The sequence below is a fragment of the Petromyzon marinus genome, chromosome 78 (assembly GCF_048934315.1).
Source record: "Petromyzon marinus isolate PM22_M1 ecotype Great Lakes invasive population chromosome 78, UKy_Petmar_22M1.pri1.0, whole genome shotgun sequence".
Lineage (NCBI taxonomy): Eukaryota > Metazoa > Chordata > Hyperoartia > Petromyzontiformes > Petromyzontidae > Petromyzon > Petromyzon marinus.
In genome coordinates this window covers 4,186,889-4,209,388 of record NC_133744.1, presented here as the reverse complement: position 1 = coordinate 4,209,388, position 22,500 = coordinate 4,186,889, and the positions used below count along the sequence as shown (strand labels likewise).

At 51.0% G+C, this 22,500-nt stretch overlaps 1 protein-coding gene across 1 annotated transcript in view; it reads left to right on the top strand.

Moving 5' to 3' along the window:
- The window catches only part of LOC116958466 (uncharacterized), a 63,203-nt gene that overhangs the window by 21,524 nt on the left and 19,179 nt on the right, over positions 1–22,500 (top strand). Inside the window, exons 3-8 of the mRNA XM_076056877.1 lie at positions 6,144–7,449; positions 10,889–11,032; positions 12,224–12,317; positions 13,839–13,896; positions 19,487–19,580; positions 20,472–20,609. Coding sequence (XP_075912992.1) covers positions 6,144–7,449; positions 10,889–11,032; positions 12,224–12,317; positions 13,839–13,896; positions 19,487–19,580; positions 20,472–20,609 — 1,834 coding nt within the window. The remainder of the gene's footprint in view (positions 1–6,143; positions 7,450–10,888; positions 11,033–12,223; positions 12,318–13,838; positions 13,897–19,486; positions 19,581–20,471; positions 20,610–22,500) is intronic.

Here is a 22,500-nt window from a genome sequence, read left to right as displayed (position 1 = left end):
CTATGGGTGTCTATGGGTATCTATGGGTGTCGATATGGGTCTCTATCTGAGTGTCTATGTGGGTCTCTATGGGTGTCTATGTAATGAGTCTATGGGTGTCTATGTGGTGAGTCTATGGGTGTCTATGGGTATCTATGGGTGTCTATGTGGTGAGTCTATGGGTGTCTATGTGATGAGTCTATGGGTGTCTTTGGGTGTCTATGGGTGTCTGTGTGATGAGTCTATGGGTGTCTATGTGATGAGTCTATGGGTGTCTATGTGATGAGTCTATGGGTGTCTATGGGTGTCTGTGTGATGAGCCTATGGGTGTCTTTATGGTGAGTCTATGGGTGTCTATGTAATCAGTCTATGGGTGTCTATGTGATGAGCCTATGGGTGTCTATGGGTGTCTATGTGATGAGTCTATGGGTGTCTATGGGTGTCTGTATGGTGAGTCTATGGGTGTCGATGTAATCAGTCTATGGGTGTCTATGTGGTGAGTCTATGGGTGTCTATGGGTGTCTATGTGATGAGTCTATGGGTGTCTATGGGTGTCTGTATGGTGAGTCTATGGGTGTCGATGTAATCAGTCTATGGGTGTCTATGTGATGAGTCTATGGGTGTCTATGGGTGTCTATGTGATGAGTCTATAGATGTCTATGTGATGAGTCTATGGGTGTCTATGTGATGAGTCTATAGATGTCTATGTGATGAGTCTATGGGTGTCCATCTGATGAGTCTATGGGTGTCTTTGGGTGTCTATGGGTGTCTATGTGATGAGTCTATGGGTGTCTATGTGATGAGTCTATGGGTGTCTATGGGTGTCTATGGGTGTCTATGTGATGAGTCTATGGGTCTCTATGGGTGTCTATGTGGTGAGTCTATGGGTGTCTATGTGGTGAGTCTATGGGTGTCTATGGGTGTCTATGGGTGTCTGTGTGATGAGTCTATGGGTGTCCATGTGATGCGTCTATGGGTGTCTATGGGTGTCTATGTGATGAGTCTATGGGTGTCTATGGGTGTCTATGTGATGAGTCTATGGGTGTCTATGGGTGTCTATGTGATGAGTCTATGGGTGTCTATGGGTGTCTATGGGTGTCTATGTGATGAGTCTATGGGTCTCTATGGGTGTCTATGTGGTGAGTCTATGGGTGTCTATGTGGTGAGTCTATGGGTGTCTATGGGTGTCTATGGGTGTCTGTGTGATGAGTCTATGGGTGTCTATGGGTGTCTATGTGGTGAGTCTATGGGTGTCTATGGGTGTCTATGGGTGTCTATGTGATGAGTCTATCGGTGTCTATGGGTGTCTATGTGGTGAGTCTATGGGTGTCTATGGGTGTCTATGTGATGCGTCTATGGGTGTCTATGGGTGTCTATGTGATGAGTCTATGGGTGTCTATGGGTGTCTATGTGATGAGTCTATGGGTGTCCATATGATGCGTCTATGGGTGTCTATGGGTGTCTATGTGATGAGTCTATGGGTGTCTATGGGTGTCTGTGTTATGAGTCTATGGGTGTCTGTATGGTGAGTCTATGGGTGTCTGTGTGATGAGTCTATGGGTGTCTATGTGATGCGTCTATGGGTGTCTATGGGTGTCTATGTGATGAGTCTATGGGTGTCTGTATGGTGAGTCTATGGGTGTCTATGGGTGTCTATGTGATGAGTCTATGGGTGTCTATGTGATGAGTCTATGGGTGTCTATGGGTGTCTATGTGATGAGTCTATGGGTGTCTATGTGATGAGTCTATGGGTGTCTATGTGATGAGTCTATGGGTGTCTATGGGTGTCTATGTGATGAGTCTATGGGTGTCTATGGGTGTCTATGTGATGAGTCTATGGGTGTCTATGGGTGTCTATGTGATGAGTCTATGGGTGTCTATGTGGTGAGTCTATGGGTGTCTATGTGATGAGTCTATGGGTGTCTACGGGTGTCTGTGTGATGAGTCTATGGGTGTCTACGGGTGTCTGTGTGATGAGTCTATGGGTGTCTATGGGTGTCTATGGGTGTCTATGTGGTGAGTCTATGGGTGTCTGTGTGATGAGTCGATGGGTGTCTATGGGTGTCTATGGGTGTCTATGTGGTGAGTCTATGGGTGTCTGTGTGATGAGTCGATGGGTGTCTATGGGTGTCTATGTGATGAGTCTATGGGTGTCTATGTGGTGAGTCTATGGGTGTCTACGGGTGTCTATGTGATGAGTCTATGGGTGTCTGTGTTATGAGTCGATGGGTGTCTATGGGTGTCTGTGTGATGAGTCTATGGGTGTCTATGTGGTGAGTCTATGGGTGTCTACGGGTGTCTATGTGATGAGTCTATGGGTGTCTGTGTTATGAGTCGATGGGTGTCTATGGGTGTCTATGGGTGTCTGTGTGATGAGTCTATGGGTGTCTATGGGTGTCTATGTGGTGAGTCTATGGGTGTCTATGGGTGTCTATGTAATCAGTCTATGGGTGTCTGTGTGATGAGTCTATGGGTGTCTATGGGTGTCTATGTAATCAGTCTATGGGTGTCTATGTAATCAGTCTATGGGTGTCTGTGTGATGAGTCTATGGGTGTCTATGGGTGTCTATGTGATGAGTCTATGGGTGTCTGTGTGATGAGTCTATGGGTGTCTATGGGTGTCTGTGTGATGAGTCTATGGGTGTCTATGTGGTGAGTCTATGGGTGTCTATGTGATGAGTCTATGGGCGTCCATGTGATGCGTCTATGGGTGTCTATGGGTGTCTATGTGATGAGTCTATGTGGTGAGTCTATGTGGTGAGTCTATGGGTGTCTATGGGTGTCTATGTGATGAGTCTATGGGTGTCTATGGTTTTCTATGGGTGTCTATGTGATGAGTCTATGGGTCTCTATGGGTGTCTATGTGGTGAGTCTATGGGTGTCTATGTGGTGAGTCTATGGGTGTCTATGGGTGTCTATGGGTGTCTGTGTGATGAGTCTATGGGTGTCTATGGGTGTCTATGTGGTGAGTCTATGGGTGTCTATGGGTGTCTATGGGTGTCTATGTGATGAGTCTATGGGTGTCTATGGGTGTCTATGTGGTGAGTCTATGGGTGTCTATGGGTGTCTATGTGATGCGTCTATGGGTGTCTATGGGTGTCTATGTGATGAGTCTATGGGTGTCTATGGGTGTCTATGTGATGAGTCTATGGGTGTCCATGTGATGCGTCTATGGGTGTCTATGGGTGTCTATGTGATGAGTCTATGGGTGCCTATGGGTGTCTGTGTTATGAGTCTATGGGTGTCTGTATGGTGAGTCTATGGGTGTCTGTGTGATGAGTCTATGGGTGTCTATGTGATGCGTCTATGGGTGTCTATGGGTGTCTATGTGATGAGTCTATGGGTGTCTGTATGGTGAGTCTATGGGTGTCTATGGGTGTCTATGTGATGAGTCTATGGGTGTCTATGTGATGAGTCTATGGGTGTCTATGGGTGTCTATGTGATGAGTCTATGGGTGTCTATGTGATGAGTCTATGGGTGTCTATGTGATGAGTCTATGGGTGTCTATGGGTGTCTATGTGATGAGTCTATGGGTGTCTATGGGTGTCTATGTGATGAGTCTATGGGTGTCTATGGGTGTCTATGTGATGAGTCTATGGGTGTCTATGTGGTGAGTCTATGGGTGTCTATGTGGTGAGTCTATGGGTGTCTATGTGGTGAGTCTATGGGTGTCTGTGTGATGAGTCTATGGGTGTCTATGGGTGTCTATGTGATGAGTCTATGGGTGTCTATGTGATGAGTCTATGGGTGTCTATGTGATGAGTCTATGGGTGTCTGTGTGATGAGTCTATGGGTGTCTATGTGATGAGTCTATGGGTGTCTATGGGTGTCTATGTGGTGAGTCTATGGGTGTCTATGTGATGAGTCTATGGGTGTCTATGGGTGTCTGTGTGATGAGTCTATGGGTGTCTATGGGTGTCTATGTGATGAGTCTATGGGTGTCTATGTGATGAGTCTATGGGTGTCTATGGGTGTCTATGTGGTGAGTCTATGGGTGTCTATGTGGTGAGTCTATGGGTGTCTATGTGATGAGTCTATGGGTGTCTATGTGATGAGTCTATGGGTGTCTATGTGATGAGTCTATGGGTGTCTATGTGATGAGTCTATGGGTGTCTATGTGATGAGTCTATGGGTGTCTATGTGATGAGTCTATGCGTGTCTATGGGTGTCTATGGGTGTCTGTGTGATGAGTCTATGGGTGTCTATGTGGTGAGTCTATGGGTGTCTGTGGGTGTCTATGGGTGTCTGTGTGATGAGTCTATGGGTGTCTATGGGTGTCTATGTGGTGAGTCTATGGGTGTCTATGGGTGTCTATGGGTGTCTATGTGATGAGTCTATGGGTGTCTATGGGTGTCTATGTGGTGAGTCTATGGGTGTCTATGGGTGTCTATGTGATGCGTCTATGGGTGTCTATGGGTGTCTATGTGATGAGTCTATGGGTGTCTATGGGTGTCTATGTGATGAGTCTATGGGTGTCCATGTGATGCGTCTATGGGTGTCTATGGGTGTCTATGTGATGAGTCTATGGGTGCCTATGGGTGTCTGTGTGGTGAGTCTATGGGTGTCTATGGGTGTCTATGTGGGTTTCTATGGGTATCTATGAGTGTCGATATGGGTGTCTATGTGAGTGTCTATGTGGGTCTCTATGGGTGTCTACGTGATGAGTCTATGGGTGTCTATGTGGTGAGTCTATGGGTGTCTATGTGTGTCTATGGGTGTCTACGTGGTAAGTCTATGGGTGTCTATCTGATGAGTCTATGGGTGTCTTTGGGTGTCTATGGGTGTCTATGTGATGAGTCTATGGGTGTCTATGGGTGTCTGTGTGATGAGTCTATGGGTGTCTATGTGTGTCTATGTGATGAGTCTATGGGTGTCTATGGGTGTCTGTGTGATGAGTCTATGGGTGTCTATGGGTGTCTGTGTGTTGAGTCTATGGGTGTCTGTGTGATGAGTCTATGGGTGTCTATGGGTGTCTGTGTGATGAGTCTATTGGTGTCTGTATGGTGAGTCTATGGGTGTCTATGTAATCAGTCTATGGGTGTCTATGTGATGAGTCTATGGGTGTCTATGGGTGTCTATGTGATGAGTCTATGGGTGTCTATGGGTGTCTATGTGATGAGTCTATGGGTGTCTATGGGTGTCTATGTGATGAGTCTATGGGTGTCTATGGGTGTCTATGTGATGAGTCTATTGGTGTCTATGGGTTTCTATCTGTCTTTGTGTTTCTCTATGGGTGTTTATGAGTGTCTATGAGTCTCTATGGGTCTCTGTGAGTATCTATGGGTCTCTATGGGTATCTATGGGTATCTATGGGTGTCTGTATGGTGAGTCTATGGGTGTCTATGTAATCAGTCTATGGGTGTCTATGTGATGAGTCTATGGGTGTCTATGGGTCTCTATGGGTATCTATGGGTATCTATGGGTATCTGTGAGTCTCTGTGGGTCTCTATGGGTATCTATGGGTATCTGTGAGTCTCTGTGGGTCTCTATGGGTATCTATGGGTATCTATGGGTGTCTATTCTTCTCTATGCGTCTCTATTGGTGTCTATGAGTGTGTATGGGTGTCTATGGGTGTCTATTAATATCTATGGGAGTCTATGGGTGATTAGTCTATGGGTCTCTATTGTGCTCTATGGCTGTATATGAGTCTCTATGGGTACAGTGAGGGAAAAAAGTATTTGATCCCCTGCTGATTGTGTACGTTTGCCCACTGATAAAGAAATGATCAGTCTATAATTTTAATGGTAGGTTTATTTGAACGGTGAGAGACAGAATAACAACACGAAAATCCAGAAAAACGCATGTCAAAAATGTTATAAATTGATTTGCATTTTAATGAGGGAAATAAGTATTTGACCCCTCTGCAAAACCCTTGTTGGCAATCACAGAGATCAGACGTTTCTTGTAGTTGGCCACCAGGTTTGCACACATCTCAGGAGGGATTTTGTCCCACTCCTCTTTGCAGATCTTCTCCAAGTCATTAAGGTTTCGAGGCTGACGTTTGTCAACCGATAAACCTTCCGTTGAAATGTTAGGCTGATCATTTCTTTGTCGGTGGACAAACATACAAAATCGGCAGCGGGATCAAAAACTTGTTTCCCTCGCTGTACCTGTGGGTCTCTGTGACAACAACTTAACACGGGGATTTCCACCTTCCCTCAGATCTCCACCACCTCCTCCACCTCCTCCACCCCCTCCACCCCCTCCACCCCCTCCACCTCCTCCACCCCCTCCTCCCGATCCTCCCATCGTCTGCTCCGTGGCTTGCCACGTCCCGTCAGCACCAACGCGACCCCGTCCACCTCCTCCACCTCCTCCACCTCCTCCACCTCGTCCTGGTCGCTTCCGCGTGGCGTCAAACTCTCCTCATCGCTCGGATCACTTGGGGCACTCAGGAGCGGCGGCGGCGGTGGTGGTGGTGGTGGTGGCGGTGGTCGTGCTGGTAGTGGTGGTGGTAGTGGTGGTAGTGGTGGTGGTGGTGGTAGCGGTGGTGGTGGTAGCGGTACTGGTGGTAGTGGTAGTAGTGGTGGTAGTGGTGGTGGTAGCGGTGGTAGTGGTGGTGGTGGTGGTAGTGGTGGTGGTAGCGGTACTGGTGGTAGTGGTAGTAGTGGTGGTGGTGGTGGTGGTACTGGTGGTAGTGGTAGTAGTGGTGGTGGTGGTGGTGGTACTGGTGGTAGTGGTGGTGGTAGTGGTGGTAGTGCTGGTAGTGGTGGTAGTGGTGGTAGTGGTGGTGGTAGCGGTACTGGTGGTAGTGGTGGTAGTGCTGGTAGTGGTGGTGGTACTGGTGGTAGTGGTGGTGGTGGTGGTAGTGGTGGTAGTGCTGGTAGTGGTGGTGGTGGTGGTAGTGGTGGTAGTGGTGGTGGTGGTGGTGGTACTGGTGGTAGTGGTGGTGGTGGTGGTAGTGGTGGTAGTCCTGGTAGTGGTGGTGGTAGTGGTGGTAGTGCTGGTAGTGGTGGTAGTGGTGGTGGTAGTGGTGGAGTTGGTAGTGGTGGTAGTGGTGGTACTGGTGGTAGCGGTAGTGGTGGTGGCGGGGGTAGTGTTAGCAGTAGCTCCGGTGTTAGCGGTAGTAGTAGCGGTAGATCCGGTGTTAGCGGTAGCGGTAGCTCCGGTGTTAGCGGTAGCGGTAGATCCGGTGTTAGCGGTAGCTCCGGTGTTAGCAGTAGCAGTAGCTCCGGTGTTGGCGGTAGCGGTAGATCCGGCTTTGCCACCACCACGTTGAGGCAGCGAAAGAGGCTTAGCGGCAACGGCCATGAGGAGGAGGAGGAGCAGGAGGAGGATGAGGAGGAGCATGAGCATGAGGATGAGGAGGATGAGGAGGAGCAGGAGGAGGAGGCGGTGGCGGTGGGCCTCACTTCCTGCCCGGCGGGCGGAGACCCGGCCGAGATCCTGGGCCTGACAGTGCTGGTCAGGAGATTCTCGGAGCGACTCACGACCCTCAGGGGGGACTTTGACCACAGCCAAGATGGAGGTGGGTGGGTGAGTGAGTGGGTGGATGAGTGAGTGGGTGAGTGAGTAAGCGAGTGAGTGGGTGAGTGGGCGAGTGGGTGGATGAGTGAGTGGGTGAGTGGGTGGGTGAGTGGGTGAGTGGATGAGTGAGTGAGTGGGTGGGTGGGTGAGTGAGTGGGTGAGTGGGTGGGTGAGTGGGTGGGTGAGTGAGTGGGTGAGTGGGCGAGTGGGTGCGTGAGTGAGTTGGTGAGTGGGTGGGTGAGGAAGTGGGTGAGTGAGTGAGTGGATAAGTGAGTGAGTGGGTGAGTGAGTGGGTGAGTGAGTAAGCGAGTGAGTGGGTGAGTGGGCGAGTGGGTGGATGAGTGAGTGGGTGGGTGAGTGAGTGGGTGGGTGAGTGAGTGGGTAAGTGAGTGAGCGAGTGAGTGGGTGAGTGGGCGAGTGGGTGGGTGAGTGAGTGGGCGAGTGGGTGGGTGAGTGAGTGGGTGGGTGAGTGAGTGGGTGAGTGAGTGAGCGAGTGAGTGGGTGAGTGGGCGAGTGGGTGGGTGAGTGAGTTGGTGAGTGGGTGGGTGAGGGAGTGGGTGAGTGAGTGAGTGAGTGGGTGAGTGGGTGGGCGAGTGAGTGGGTGAGTGAGTAAGCGAGTGAGTGGGTGAGTGGGCGAGTGGGTGGATGAGTGAGTGAGTGAGTGGGTGGGTGAGTGAGTGAGTGGGTGGGTGAGTGAGTGGGTGAGTGAGTAAGCGAGTGAGTGGGTGAGTGGGCGAGTGGGTGGGTGAGTGAGTTGGTGAGTGGGTGGGTGAGTGAGTGAGCGAGTGGGTGAGTGAGTGAGTGAGTGGACGAGTGGGTGAGTGGGCAAGTGGGTGGGTGAGTGAGTGGGTGAGTGAGTGAGTGAGTCGGCGAGTGGGTGGGTGAGGGAGTGGGTGAGTGAGTGAGTGAGTGGATGAGTGAGTGAGTAGGTGAGTGAGTGGGTGAGTGAGTGGGTGAGTGGGTGGGTGAGTGAGTGGGTGAGTGAGTGGGTGAGTGAGTGAGCGAGTGGGTGAGTGAGTGAGTGAGTGGACGAGTAGGTGAGTGGGCAAGTGGGTGGGTGAGTGAGTGGGTGAGTGAGTGAGTGGGCGAGTGGGTGGGTGAGGGAGTGGGTGAGTGAGTGAGTGAGTGGATGAGTGAGTGAGTAGGTGAGTGAGTGGGTGAGTGAGTGGGTGAGTGAGTGAGTGGGCGTGTGGGCGAATGTGTGAGTGAGTGAGTGGGTGAGTGGGCAAGTGGGTGGATGAGTGAGTGAGTGAGTGGGTGGGTGAGTGGGTGAGTGAGTGAGTGGATGAGTGGGTGAGTGGGCGAGTGGGCGAGTGGGTGGGTGAGTGAGTGAGTTGGGTGAGTGGGTGAGTGGGCGAGTCGGTGGGTGGGTGAGTGTGTGGGTGAGTGGATGAGTTGGCGAGTGGGTGAGTGAGTGGGCGAGTGGGTGAGTGGGTTGGTGGGTGAGTTGGTGGTGGTGGGGGGGGGTGATGGGTGAGTGGGTGCGTGATGTTTTGGCCATCACTACGATGTGCACATACACACACACACTCAACAACAACCGCCATTCGCCACTAAGTGGCGGTGACGTCACCACGACGCTTGTGCCAGGCTATGTGCACCTTGAGGCCACGTGAAGTGTCGAACGCCCGCGGGCAGGAGGTCACGGGGCAGACCCAGCAGGTGCCACGGGTCGACTGACCGAGATGACTGAGATGAGTGGCTGATGCACCACCTGTGCCCCCTACTGTGCCAACCTGCTGTGCTTTAGCCACCCTGAGCTCCGCTCGTTGTTGTGAGCGTCGCTCCTCCACCCTCTGTTGTTGTTGGAGGGCGACTGCCTCCAACTGCCCAGTAGCGTCCTTCACGAGCCTCCTCCACAGAGGCCGATCTTGACACCGCTGGTACCAGTCATCGGCAAGTCTGCTCAGCTCCACGTCCTCCTGTACCACATCACTCCATCTCTTCTCTAGCCCGTGCCGCGCCCGTTTAACCCCCTCGATCCGGCCGAACAAAAGCTGTTTCGGCATGCGGTGGCTGGGCATGCGGGCTACATGACCCAGCCAATGCAGCCTTGCCTGCCGGAGGAGCTCACCGATGGGACCCTGCCCAGATCTTTCAAGGATTTGTGAGCTCCTCACACAATCCAGCCTGGTTAAACCCTGGATGGATCGTAGGCAGGCCAGCCTAAATGTTTCCAACCGGCGAAGATGTTCCATTAGGGGGGTCCACGTTTCGCAAGCGTAGAGAAGGGAGGGAATGACTGTGGCCGAGAAGACCTGAAGCTTAGTGTGGAGTGACAGACCAGGTAGCTTCCACACAGCGTTACGCAACCGATGAAAAGATATTGCCGCTCGACTGATTCGGAGTGAGACCTCTGCTGTTAAACTGGAGCCAGTCATAAGCACACTGCCCAAGTATGGGAAACTCTCCACTCTCTCCACAACTGCCCCATCACCGATTGGTGGAGTGTCCGATGGTACAAAATACCCAGGCAGGTGCTTAGTTTTGGTGGGGCTGATGGTAAGGCCCCATCTTTTAGTGGCACTCTCCAGTCTCAGCAGCAGCATCTCGAACTCCTCCTCTGAATGAGCAGCAATTACCAAATCATCGGCATACATAACGTGGTTGAGCAATAGGGAGCCATCCCTTGACCGCACCCGGGCATCGATCAGCCTCCCATTATATCTGTACCATATGGAGATTCCCCTGGTACAGCTATTGAAGGCTTCACGAACTACGTGGTAAAAATAGATGTTAAATAATGTGGGAGCCAGAGGACATCCCTGTGGCACCCCAAGGTGTACAGGGAATGGCTCTGACTCCCGGCCACGTAGTTTTACCCGGGCCCGCTCGCCATCATGAAGGTCCTTAATGATCGTGAGCAGAGGGTCAGGTACTCTAAAAGCACGAAGAACGACCCAGAGCCCAGGCCTACTGATGGTATCATAGGCCTTGATCAGGTCAATAAAGCAGAGATGTAGATCTTGCTGGAATTCCCTACACCTCTGTAGCAGACGGACAGAAAATATGGCATCTGTGCAGGACCGCCCTTTCCTGAAACCGCATTGGGGCTCCGCAATCCTCTGCTCAGCGTGCCTGGCAAGGCGATGTTGAATAATCCTTGCCAGGACCTTTCCCGGCACACTGAGGAGTGTGATGCCCCTGTAGTTGTTACAGTCTGTGCGGTCCCCCTTCTTAAAAAGGGGGACCACCAGGGCATCCTTCCAATCCTGCGGAACCCGTCCAGTGGTCCAGACTGTTGTTATGATGTCATATAGGGCAGTCTGTGCACAAACGCCACCCTCACCCACCCACCCACTCACTCACCCACTCACCGACTCACTCACTCACCCACCCACCCACTCACTCACCCACCCACACACTCACTCACCCAGTCACTCACTCACTCACTCACCCACCCACTCACCCACTCACCCATCTCGCTTGACCCATTTCAGGCTGCGCGGACCTAGTGGTGGGCCGGTTGATGGATCATCTGGCAGCAGTCCTGCAGGATCGACAGCTGCTGCTGGAGCGATGTCCTCACCTAAACTCACCAGAAGCACTCACAGCCACGGAAAACCTCGTTTCACTGGTGATGGGTGAGGCTCACTCACCCACTCACTCACCCACTCACTCACCCACCCACTAACTCACCCACTCACCCACTCACTCACCCACTCACTCACTCACTCACCCACTCACTCACTCACACCACCCACTCACTCACTCACTCACCCACTCACTCACTCACTCACCCACTCACTTACTCACCCACTCACCCACCCACTCACCCACTCACTCACCCACTCACCCACTCACTCACCCACTCACTCACCCACCCACTAACTCACCCACTCACCCACTCACTCACCCACTCACTCACTCACTCACCCACTCACTCACTCACCCACTCACCCACCCACTCACCCACTCACTCACCCACTCACCCACTCACTCACCCACTCACTCACCCACCCACTAACTCACCCACTCACCCACTCACTCACCCACTCACTCACCCACTCACTCACTCACTCACCCACTCACTCACTCACCCACTCACTCACTCACCCACTCACCCACCCACTCACCCACTCACTCACCCACTCACTCACCCACTCACTCACCCACTCACTCACTCACCTTCTCACTCACTCACCCACTCGCTCACCCACTCACTCACCTACTCACCCACTTGCTCACTCACTCACTCACCCACTCGCTCACTCACCTGCTCACCCACTCACTCACCCACTCACTTACTCACTCACCCACTCACTCACTCACCCACTCACCCACTCACTCTATGGGTCTCTATGTATGTCTATGAGTCTCTATGTATCTCTATGTGTCTCTATGTATCTCCGTGATTTTATGGGTCTCTATGTATCTCTATGTATCTCTATGGGTCTCTATGTATCTCTATGTATCTCTATGCATCTCTATGAGTCTCTATGTATCACTATGGGTCTCTATGTAGATCTATGTATCTCTATGGGTTTCTATGTATCTCTATGTATCTCTATGGGTCTCTATGGATCTCTATGTGTCTCTATGGGTCTCTATGTATCTCTATGGGTCTCTATGTATCTCTATGTATCTTTATGGGTATCTATGTATCTCTATGGGTCTTTATGTATCTCTATGTATATCTATGGGTCTGTATGTATGTCTATGTATCTCTATGGGTCTCTATGTATCTCTATGTGTCTCTATGTGTCTCTATGTATCTCTATGTATCTTTATGGGTCTCTGTGTATGTATATGTATCTCTATGTATCTCTGCGTAGGCTTTGCCTCTACCCAGCACCAGCAGGAACAGGAGGTGGATTTGACATCCGTGGTGTCTGCCATAGACAACTTAGCAGATGCAGTCACTAACAGGTGAGTGAGTGAGTGGGTGAGTGAGTGAGTGGGTGGGTGAGTGAGTGAGTGAGTGGGTGAGTGAGTGGGTGGGTGGGTGAGTGAGTGAGTGGGTGAGTGGGTGGGTGGGTGGGTGAGTGAGTGAGTGGGTGAGTGAGTGAGTGGGTGGGTGAGTGGGTGGGTGGGTGGGTGAGTGAGTGGGTGAGTGAGTGAGTGGGTGAGTGGGTGAGTGAGTGGGTGAGTGAGTGGGTGAGTGAGTGAGTGGGTGGGTGAGTGAGTGGGTGGGTGAGTGGGTGAGTGAGTGACTGGGTGAGTGGTTGAGTGAGTGAGTGGGTGAGTGAGTGGGTGAGTGGGTGAGTGAGTGGGTGAGTGAGTGGGTTAGTGGGTGAGTGAGTGGGTGAGTGGGTGAGTGAGTGGGTGAGTGAGTGGGTGAGTGAGTGAGTGGGTGAGTGGGTGAGTGAGTGGGTGAGTGAGTGGGTGAGTGAGTGAGTGGGTGGGTGAGTGAGTGGGTGGGTGAGTGGGTGAGTGAGTGACTGGGTGAGTAGTTGAGTGAGTGAGTGAGTGGGTGAGTGAGTGGGTGAGTGGGTGAGTGAGTGGGTGAGTGAGTGGGTTAGTGGGTGAGTGAGTGGGTGAGTGGGTGAGTGAGTGGGTGAGTGAGTGGGTGAGTGAGTAAGTGAGTGGGTGAGTGAGTGGGTGGGTGAGTGGGTGAGTGAGTGAGTGGGTGAGTGAGTGAGTGAGTGGGTGAGTGTGTGGGTGGGTGAGTGAGTGAGTGAGTGGGTGAGTGAGTGAGTGAGTGGGTGGGTGGGTGAGTGGGTGGGTGAGTGAGTGAGTGGGTGAGTGAGTGAGTGAGTGGATGGGTGAGTAAGTGGGTGAGTGAGTGTGTGAGTAGGTGAGTGAGTGAGTGAGTGGGTGAGTGAGTGAGTGGGTGGGTGGGTGGGTAAGTGAGTGAGTGAGTGGGTGAGTGAGTGAGTGAGTGGGTGGGTGAGTGAGTGGGTGAGTGAGTGAGTGGGTGGGTGAGTGGGTGAGTGAGTGAGTGGGTGGGTGAGTGAGTGAGTGGGTGAGTGTGTGAGTGAGTGAGTGGGTGAGTGAGTGAGTGAGTGGGTGAGTGAGTGAGTGGGTGGGTGAGTGGGTGAGTGAGTGAGTGGGTGGGTGGGTGAGTGAGTGAGTGAGTGGGTGAGTGAGTGAGTGAGTGGATGGGTGAGTGAGTGGGTGAGTGAGTGTGTGAGTGGGTGAGTGAGTGGGTGGGTGAGTGAGTGGGTGGGTGAGTGAGTGAGTGAGTGGGTGAGTGAGTGAGTGGGTGGGTGAGTGGGTGAGTGAGTGAGTGGGTGAGTGAGTGTGTGAGTGGGTGAGTGAGTGTGTGAGTGGGTGAGTGAGTGAGTGGGTGAGTGAGTGAGTGGGTGAGTGTGTGGGTGAGTGGGTGGGTGAGTGGGTGTGTGGCTGTGTAGTTGAGTGAATGTTTCCGTGTGTAACAGCACTTGCCCCTACAGCATGCTGACGGCTATCTGGGGGACCTGTGTCTCTGTCTGTCTTTGACGTCCACAGCGTCTCTGACTTTCTGATGGGCGATGACGACAGCTCCTTGCATCCAATCGGCATCCAGGTCAGAGACTCATAGAGATCCACACTCATAGAGACCCACACTACATAGAGACCCACACTCATAGACACCCACACTACATAGAGACCCATAGAGACCCACACTCATAGAGACCCACAGTACATAGAGACTCATAGAGACCCACACCCATAGACACCCACACCCATAGACACCAACAGTACATAGAGACTCATAGAGCCTCATAGAGACCCATAGAGACCCATAGAGACTCATAGAGACCCACACTCATAGAGACCCACACCCATAGACACCCACACTCATAGAGACCCACAGTACATAGAGACTCATAGAGACGCACACCCATAGACACCCACACTACATAGAGACTCATAGAGACCCATAGAGACCCATAGAGACCCACACCCATAGACACCCACAGTACATAGAGACTCGTAGAGACCCATAGAGACCCACACTCATAGAGACCCACACTACACACAGACTCATACAGACCCATAGAGACCCACAGTACATAGAGACCCATAGAGACCCACAGTACATAGAGACCCACACCCATAGACACCCACACTACATAGAGACCCATAGAGACTCATAGAGACCCACACTACACACAGACTCATAGAGACTAATAGAGACTCATAGAGACCCACATTCATAGAGACCCACAGTACATAGAGACCCATAGAGACCCACACCCATAGACACCCACAGTACATAGAGACCCATAGAGACCCACACCCATAGACACCCACACAACACGGAGAATCATAGAGACCCATAGACACCCATACCCATAGACACCCACACTCATAGAGACCCATAGACACCCACACCCATAGACACCCACACAACACGCAGATTCATAGAGACCCATAGAGACCCACACCCATAGACACCCACACAACACGGAGAATCATAGAGACCCATAGAGACCCACACCCATAGACACCCACACTACACGCAGACTCATAGAAACCCATAGAGATCCACACCCATAGACACCCACACAACACGGAGAATCATAGAGACCCATAGACACCCATACCCATAGACACCCACACTCATAGAGACCCATAGACACCCACACCCATAGACACCCACACAACACGCAGATTCATAGAGACCCATAGAGACCCACAGAGACCCACACTCATAGAGACCCACAGAGACCCACACTCATAGAGACCCACAGAGATCCACACTCATAGAGACCCACAGAGACCCACACTAATAGAGACCCACAGAGACCCACACTCATAGAAACCCATAGAGACCCATACTCATAGAGACCTACAGTAACCCACACTCATAGAGACCCACACTCATAGAGACACACAGAGACCCATACTCATAGAGACCCACACTCATAGAGACACACAGAGACCCACACTCATAGAGATACACAGAGACCCACACTCATAGAGACCCACAGAGACCCACAATTATAGAGACACACAGAGACCCACACTCATAGAGACCCACAGAGACCCACACTAATAGAGACCCACAGAGACCCACACCCATAGAGACCCACAGAGACCCACACTCATAGAGACCCACAGAGACCCACACCCATAGAGACCCACAGAGACCCACACTCATCAAGACAAATAGAGACCCATACTCATAGAGACCCACAGAGACCCACACTCATAGAGACCCACAGAGACCCACACTCATCAAGACAAATAGAGACCCATACTCATAGAGACCCACAGAGACCCACACTCATAGAGACCCACGCTCTAGAGACCCACACTCATAGAGACCCACAGAGACCCACAATTATAGAGACACACAGAGATCCACACTCATAGAGACCCACAGAGACCCACACTAATAGAGACCCACAGAGACCCACACTCATAGAAACCCATAGAGACCCATACTCATAGAGACCTACAGTAACCCACACTCATAGAGACCCACACTCATAGAGACACACAGAGACCCATACTCATAGAGACCCACACTCATAGAGACACACAGAGACCCACACTCATAGAGATACACAGAGACCCACACTCATAGAGACCCACAGAGACCCACAATTATAGAGACACACAGAGACCCACACTCATAGAGACCCACAGAGACCCACACTAATAGAGACCCACAGAGACCCACACCCATAGAGACCCACAGAGACCCACACTCATAGAGACCCACAGAGACCCACACCCATAGAGACCCACAGAGACCCACACTCATCAAGACAAATAGAGACCCATACTCATAGAGACACACAGAGATCCACACTCATAGAGACCCACAGAGACCCACACTAATAGAGACCCACAGAGACCCACACTCATGGAAACCCATAGAGACCCATACTCATAGAGACCCACACTCATAGAAACACACAGAGACCCATACTCATAGAGACCCACACTCATAGAGACACACAGAGACCCACACTCATAGAGATACACAGAGACCCACACTCATAGAGACCCACAGAGACCCACAATTATAGAGACACACAGAGACCCACACTCATAGAGACCCACAGAGACCCACACTAATAGAGACCCACAGAGACCCACACTCACAGAGACCCACAGAGACTCACACTCATAGAGACTTATAGAGACCCACACTCATAGAGACCCACACTCACAGAGACCCACAGAGACTCACACTCATAGAGACCCACAGAGACCCATACTCACAGAAACCCATAGAGACCCATACTCATAGAGACCTACAGAGACCCACACTCACACTCATAGAGATCCATACTCGTAGAGACCCACAGAGACCCACACCCATAGAGACCCACAGAGACCCATACTCATAGAGACCCACAGAGACCCACACTCATAGAGACCCACAGAGTCCCACACTCATAGAGACCCACAGAGATCCACACTCATAGAGACCCACAGAGACCCACACTCATAGAGACCCACAGAGACCCACACTCATAGAGACCCACAGCGACCCACACTCATAGAGACTCACAGAGACCCACACCCATAGAGACCCACAGAGACCCACACCCATAGAGACCCACAGAGACCCACACTCATAGAGACCCACAGAGACCCACACTCATAGAGACCCACAGAGTCCCACACTCATAGAGACCCACAGAGATCCACACTCATAGAGACCCACAGAGACCCACACTCATAGAGACACACAGAGACCCACACTCATAGAGACCCACAGAGACCCACACTAATAGAGACACACAGAGACCCACACTCATAGAGACACACAGAGACCCACACTCATAGAGACCCACAGAGACCCACACTAATAGAGACACACAGAGACCCACACTCATAGAGACCCACAGAGACCCACACTCATAGAGACCCACAGAGACCCACACTAATAGAGACACACAGAGACCCACACTCATAGAGACCCACAGAGACCCACACTCATAGAGACCCACAGAGACCCACACTCATAGAGACCCACGCTCATAGAGACACACAGAGACCCACACTCATAGAGACCCACAGAGACCCACACTAATAGAAACCCACAGAGATCCACACCAATAGAGACCCACAGAGATCCATACTCATAGAGACCCACATTCATAGAGACCCACACTCATAGAGACCCACAATTATAGAGACCCATTACTCTATGGGAGACTTTAACATTGATGTCTATGGGAGACTTTAACATTGAAGTCTATGGGAGACTTTAACATTGAAGTCTATGGGAGCCTTTAACATTGAAGACTATGCGGAGACTTTAACATTGAAGTCTATGGGAGACTTTAACATTGGAGTCTATGGGGAGACTTTAACATTGAAGTCTATGGGGAGACTTTAACATTGAAGTCTATGGGTAGACACGTTAACATTGAAGTCTATGGGAGACTTTAACATTGAAGTCTATGGGAGACTTTAACATTGAAGTCTATGGGTAGAGACTTTAACATTGAAGTCTATGGGTAGAGACTTTAACATTGAAGTCTATGGGTAGAGACTTTAACATTGAAGTCTATGAGTAGACGCATAAAACATTGGAGTCTATGGGAGACTTTAACATTGGAGTCTGTGGGAGACTTTAACATTGACGTCTATGGGAGACTTTAACATTGAAGTCTATGGGAGACTTCAACATTGAAGTCTATGCGAGACTTTAACATTGAAGTCTATGGGGAGACTTTAAAATTGAAGTCTATGGGGAGACTTTAACATTGAGGTCTATGGGGAGACTTTAACATTGGATTCTGTGGGAGACTTTAACATTGAAGTCTATGGGAGACTTCAACATTGAAGTCTAAGCGAGACTTTAACATTGAAGTCTATGGGGAGACTTTAACATTGAAGTCTATGGGAGACTTTAACATTGAAGTCTATGCGGAGACTTTAACATTGAAGTCTATGGGAGACTTTAACATTGGGGTCTATGGGAGACTTTACCATTGAAGTCTATGGGTAGAGACTTTAACATTGAAGTCTATGGGTAGAGACTTTAACATTGAAGTCTATGGGAGACTTTAACATTGAAGTCTATGGGAGACTTTAACATTGAAGTCTATGGGTAGAGACTTTAACACTGAAGTCTATGGGGAGACTTTAACACTGAAGTCTATGGGGAGACTTTAACATTGAAGTCTATAGGGAGACTTTAACATTGAAGTCTATGGGTAGAGACTTTAACACTGACGTCTATGGGGAGACTTTAACATTGAAGTCTATGTGGAGACTTTAACATTGAAGACTATGGGGAGACTTTAACACTGAAGTGTATGGGGAGACTTTAACATTGAAGTCTATGGGTAGAGACTTTAACATTGAAGTCTATGGGGAGACTTTAACACTGAAGTCTATGGGGAGACTTTAACATTTAAGTCTATGGGAGACTTTAACATTGAAGTCTATGCGGAGACTTTAACATTGAAGTCTATGGGTAGGGACTTTAACATTGAGGTCTATGGGGAGACTTTAACATTGAAGTCTATGGGTAGAGACTTTAACATTGAAGTCTATGGGTAGAGACTTTAACATTGAAGTCTATGGGGAGACTTTAACATTGAAGTCTATGGGTAGACACTTTAACATTGAAGTCTATGGGAGACTTTAACATTGAAGTCTATGGGGAGACTTTAACATTGAAGTCTATGGGGAGACTTTAACATTGCAGTCTATGGGGAGACTTTAACATTGAAGTCTATGGGTAGACACTTTAACATTGAAGTCTATGGGAGACTTTAACATTGAAGTCTATGGGTAGAGACTTTAACATTGAAGTCTATGGGAGACTTTAACATTGAAGTCTATCGGGAGATTTTAACATTGAAGTCTATGGGAGACTTTAACATTGAAGTCTATGGGGAAACTTTAACATTGAAGTCTATGGGTAGACTTTAACATTGAAGTCTATGGGTAGACACTTTAACATTGAAGTCTATGGGAGACTTTAACATTGAAGTCTATGGGTAGAGACTTTAACATTGAAGTCTATGGGAGACTTTAACATTGAAGTCTATCGGGAGACTTTAACATTGAAGTCTATGGGAGACTTTAACATTGAAGTCTATGGGGAAACTTTAACATTGAAGTCTATGGGTAGACTTTAACATTGATGTCTACGGGATACTTTAACATTGAAGTCTATGGGAGAATGTGTGCAGGATAGGGATGGAGATGATGGTGATGATGGTGATGATGGTGATGATGGTGTGGATGGTGATGCTGAAACTGATAAGGATAGCTTGCAGAATGCAGGTACATCATCAACATCATCACCATCATCAACATCATCATCATCACAATCATCATCAACATCATCACCATCATCACCATCATCATCAACATCATCACAATCATCATCATCACAATCATCATCATCATCTCCATCATCAACATCATCACCGTTACAATCATCACCAACATCATCAACATCATCATCATCACCATCACAATCATCATCAACATCATCACAATCATCATCATCATCACAATCATCATCACAAATCATCATCACAATCATCATCATCATCACCATCACAATCATCATCAACATCATCACCATCATCATCAACATCATCATCATCAACAACATCATCACCATCACAGTTATCATCATCACCATCATCAACATCGCAATCATCAACATCACAATCATCACAATCATAATCAACATCATCACCATCACAGTTATCATCATCACCATAATCATCATCACAATCATCATCATCAACATAATCACAATCATCACAATCATCATCAACATCATCACCATCATCACAATCATCACCACCATCACTTACACCATCATCACGACCCTCAAAATCACAACATCTACCCCCCTCTCACCCTCCCCTCTCCCCTCGCCCCTCCCCCCTCCCCTCGCCCCTCCCCTCCCCCTCGCCCCTCCCCCTCCCCTCGCCCCTCCCCTTCTCCTCCCCCCTCCCACCCACCCCCACCCTCTCCCTCCCACCCACCCCCTCTCCCCCTCCCACCCACCCCCTCACCCCTCGCCCCCCCTCCCCTCGCCCCTCGCCCCTCCCCTTCCCCTCCCCCCTCCCACCCACCCCCTCCTCTTCCCCCCCACCCCCGCCCCTCCCCCCTCCCCTCGCCCCTCCCCCCTCCCACCCACCCACCCCCTCCCCCCAGCGCTGCTGTCCCCCGAGTCTGTGGACCTGCGCGCCACGAGCCTTGAGGGCGGAGTGGAGGCGGCGTTGGGCTACGCCAAGTCGCTCGCTCGCTACGGCAAAGTCGTGGCCGCCTACCTGGAGCGCAGGGGCGGACTGGGTACAGCACTCACGCACCGCTGATGTCGTCATGTGTCCTGACTTGTGGGCCACCCCCCCTCTACACATCAACAACAACGTCATCACCACCGCCATCGTGTGTCCTGACTTATGGGCCACCCCCCCCTCTACACAACAACGTCACCACCACCGCCGTGTGTCCTGACTTGTGGGCCACCCCCCCTCTACACAACAACGACGTCATCACCGCCATCGTGTGTCCTGACTTATGGGCCACCCCCCCTCTACACATCAACGACGTCATCACCGCCGTGTGTCCTGACTTATGGGCCACCCCCCCTCTACACATCAACGACGTCACCACCGCCGTGTGTCCTGACTTATGGGCCACCCCCCCTCTACACAACAACAACGTCATCATCACCGCCGTGTGTCCTGACTTGTGGGCCACCCCCCCTCTACACAACAACGACGTCATCACCACCGCCGTGTGTCCTGACTTATGGGCCACCCCCCCTCTACACATCAATGACGTCATCACCGCCGTGTGTCCTGACTTATGGGCCACCCCCCCTCTACACATCAACGACGTCACCACCGCCGTGTGTCCTGACTTATGGGCCACCCCCCCTCTACACAACAACAACGTCATCACCACCGCCGTGTGTCCTGACTTATGGGCCACCCCCCCTCTACACATCAACTACGTCATCACCACCGCCGTGTGTCCAGACTTATGGGCCACCCCCTCTACACAACAACTACGTCATCACCACCGCCGTGTGTCCTGACTTATGGGCCACCCCCCCTCTACACACCAACGTCATCACCACCGTCGTGTGTCCTGACTTATGGGCCACCCCCCCTCTACACAACAATAACGTCATCACCACCGTCGTGTGTCCTGACTTATGGGCCACGCCCCCTCTACACAACAACGTCACCACCGCCATCGTGTGTCCTGACTTATGGGCCACCCCCCCTCTACACAACAACAACGTCATCACCACCGCCGTGTGTCCTGACTTATGGGCCACCCCCCCCTACACACCAACAACGTCATCACCACCGCCGTGTGTCCTGACTTATGGGCCACCCCCCCTCTACACATCAACGACGTCATCACCGTCGTGTGTCCTGACTTATGGGCCACCCCCCCTCTACACAACAACGACGTCATCATCACCGTCGTGTGTCCTGACTTATGGGCCACCCCCCCTCTACACAACAACAACGTCATCACCACCGCCGTGTGTCCTGACTTATGGGCCACCCCCCCTCTACACATCAACAACGTCATCACCACCGTCGTGTGTCCTGACTTATGGGCCACCCCCCCTCTACACAACAACAACAACGTCACCACCGCCACCGTGTGTCCTGACTTATGGGCCACGCCCCCTCTACACAACAACAACGTCATCACCACCGCCGTGTGTCCTGACTTATGGGCCACCCCCCCTCTACACAACAACAACGTCATCACCACCGCCGTGTGTCCTGACTTATGGGCCACCCCCCCTCTACACAACAACGACGTCATCACCACCACCGTCGTGTGTCCTGACTTATGGGCCACCCCCCCTCTACACAACAATAACGTCATCACCACCGTCGTGTGTCCTGACTTATGGGCCACGCCCCCTCTACACAACAACGTCACCACCGCCATCGTGTGTCCTGACTTATGGGCCACCCCCCCTCTACACAACAACAACGTCATCACCACCGCCGTGTGTCCTGACTTATGGGCCACCCCCCCCTACACACCAACAACGTCATCACCACCGCCGTGTGTCCTGACTTATGGGCCACCCCCCCTCTACACATCAACGACGTCATCACCGTCGTGTGTCCTGACTTATGGGCCACCCCCCCTCTACACAACAACGACGTCATCATCACCGTCGTGTGTCCTGACTTATGGGCCA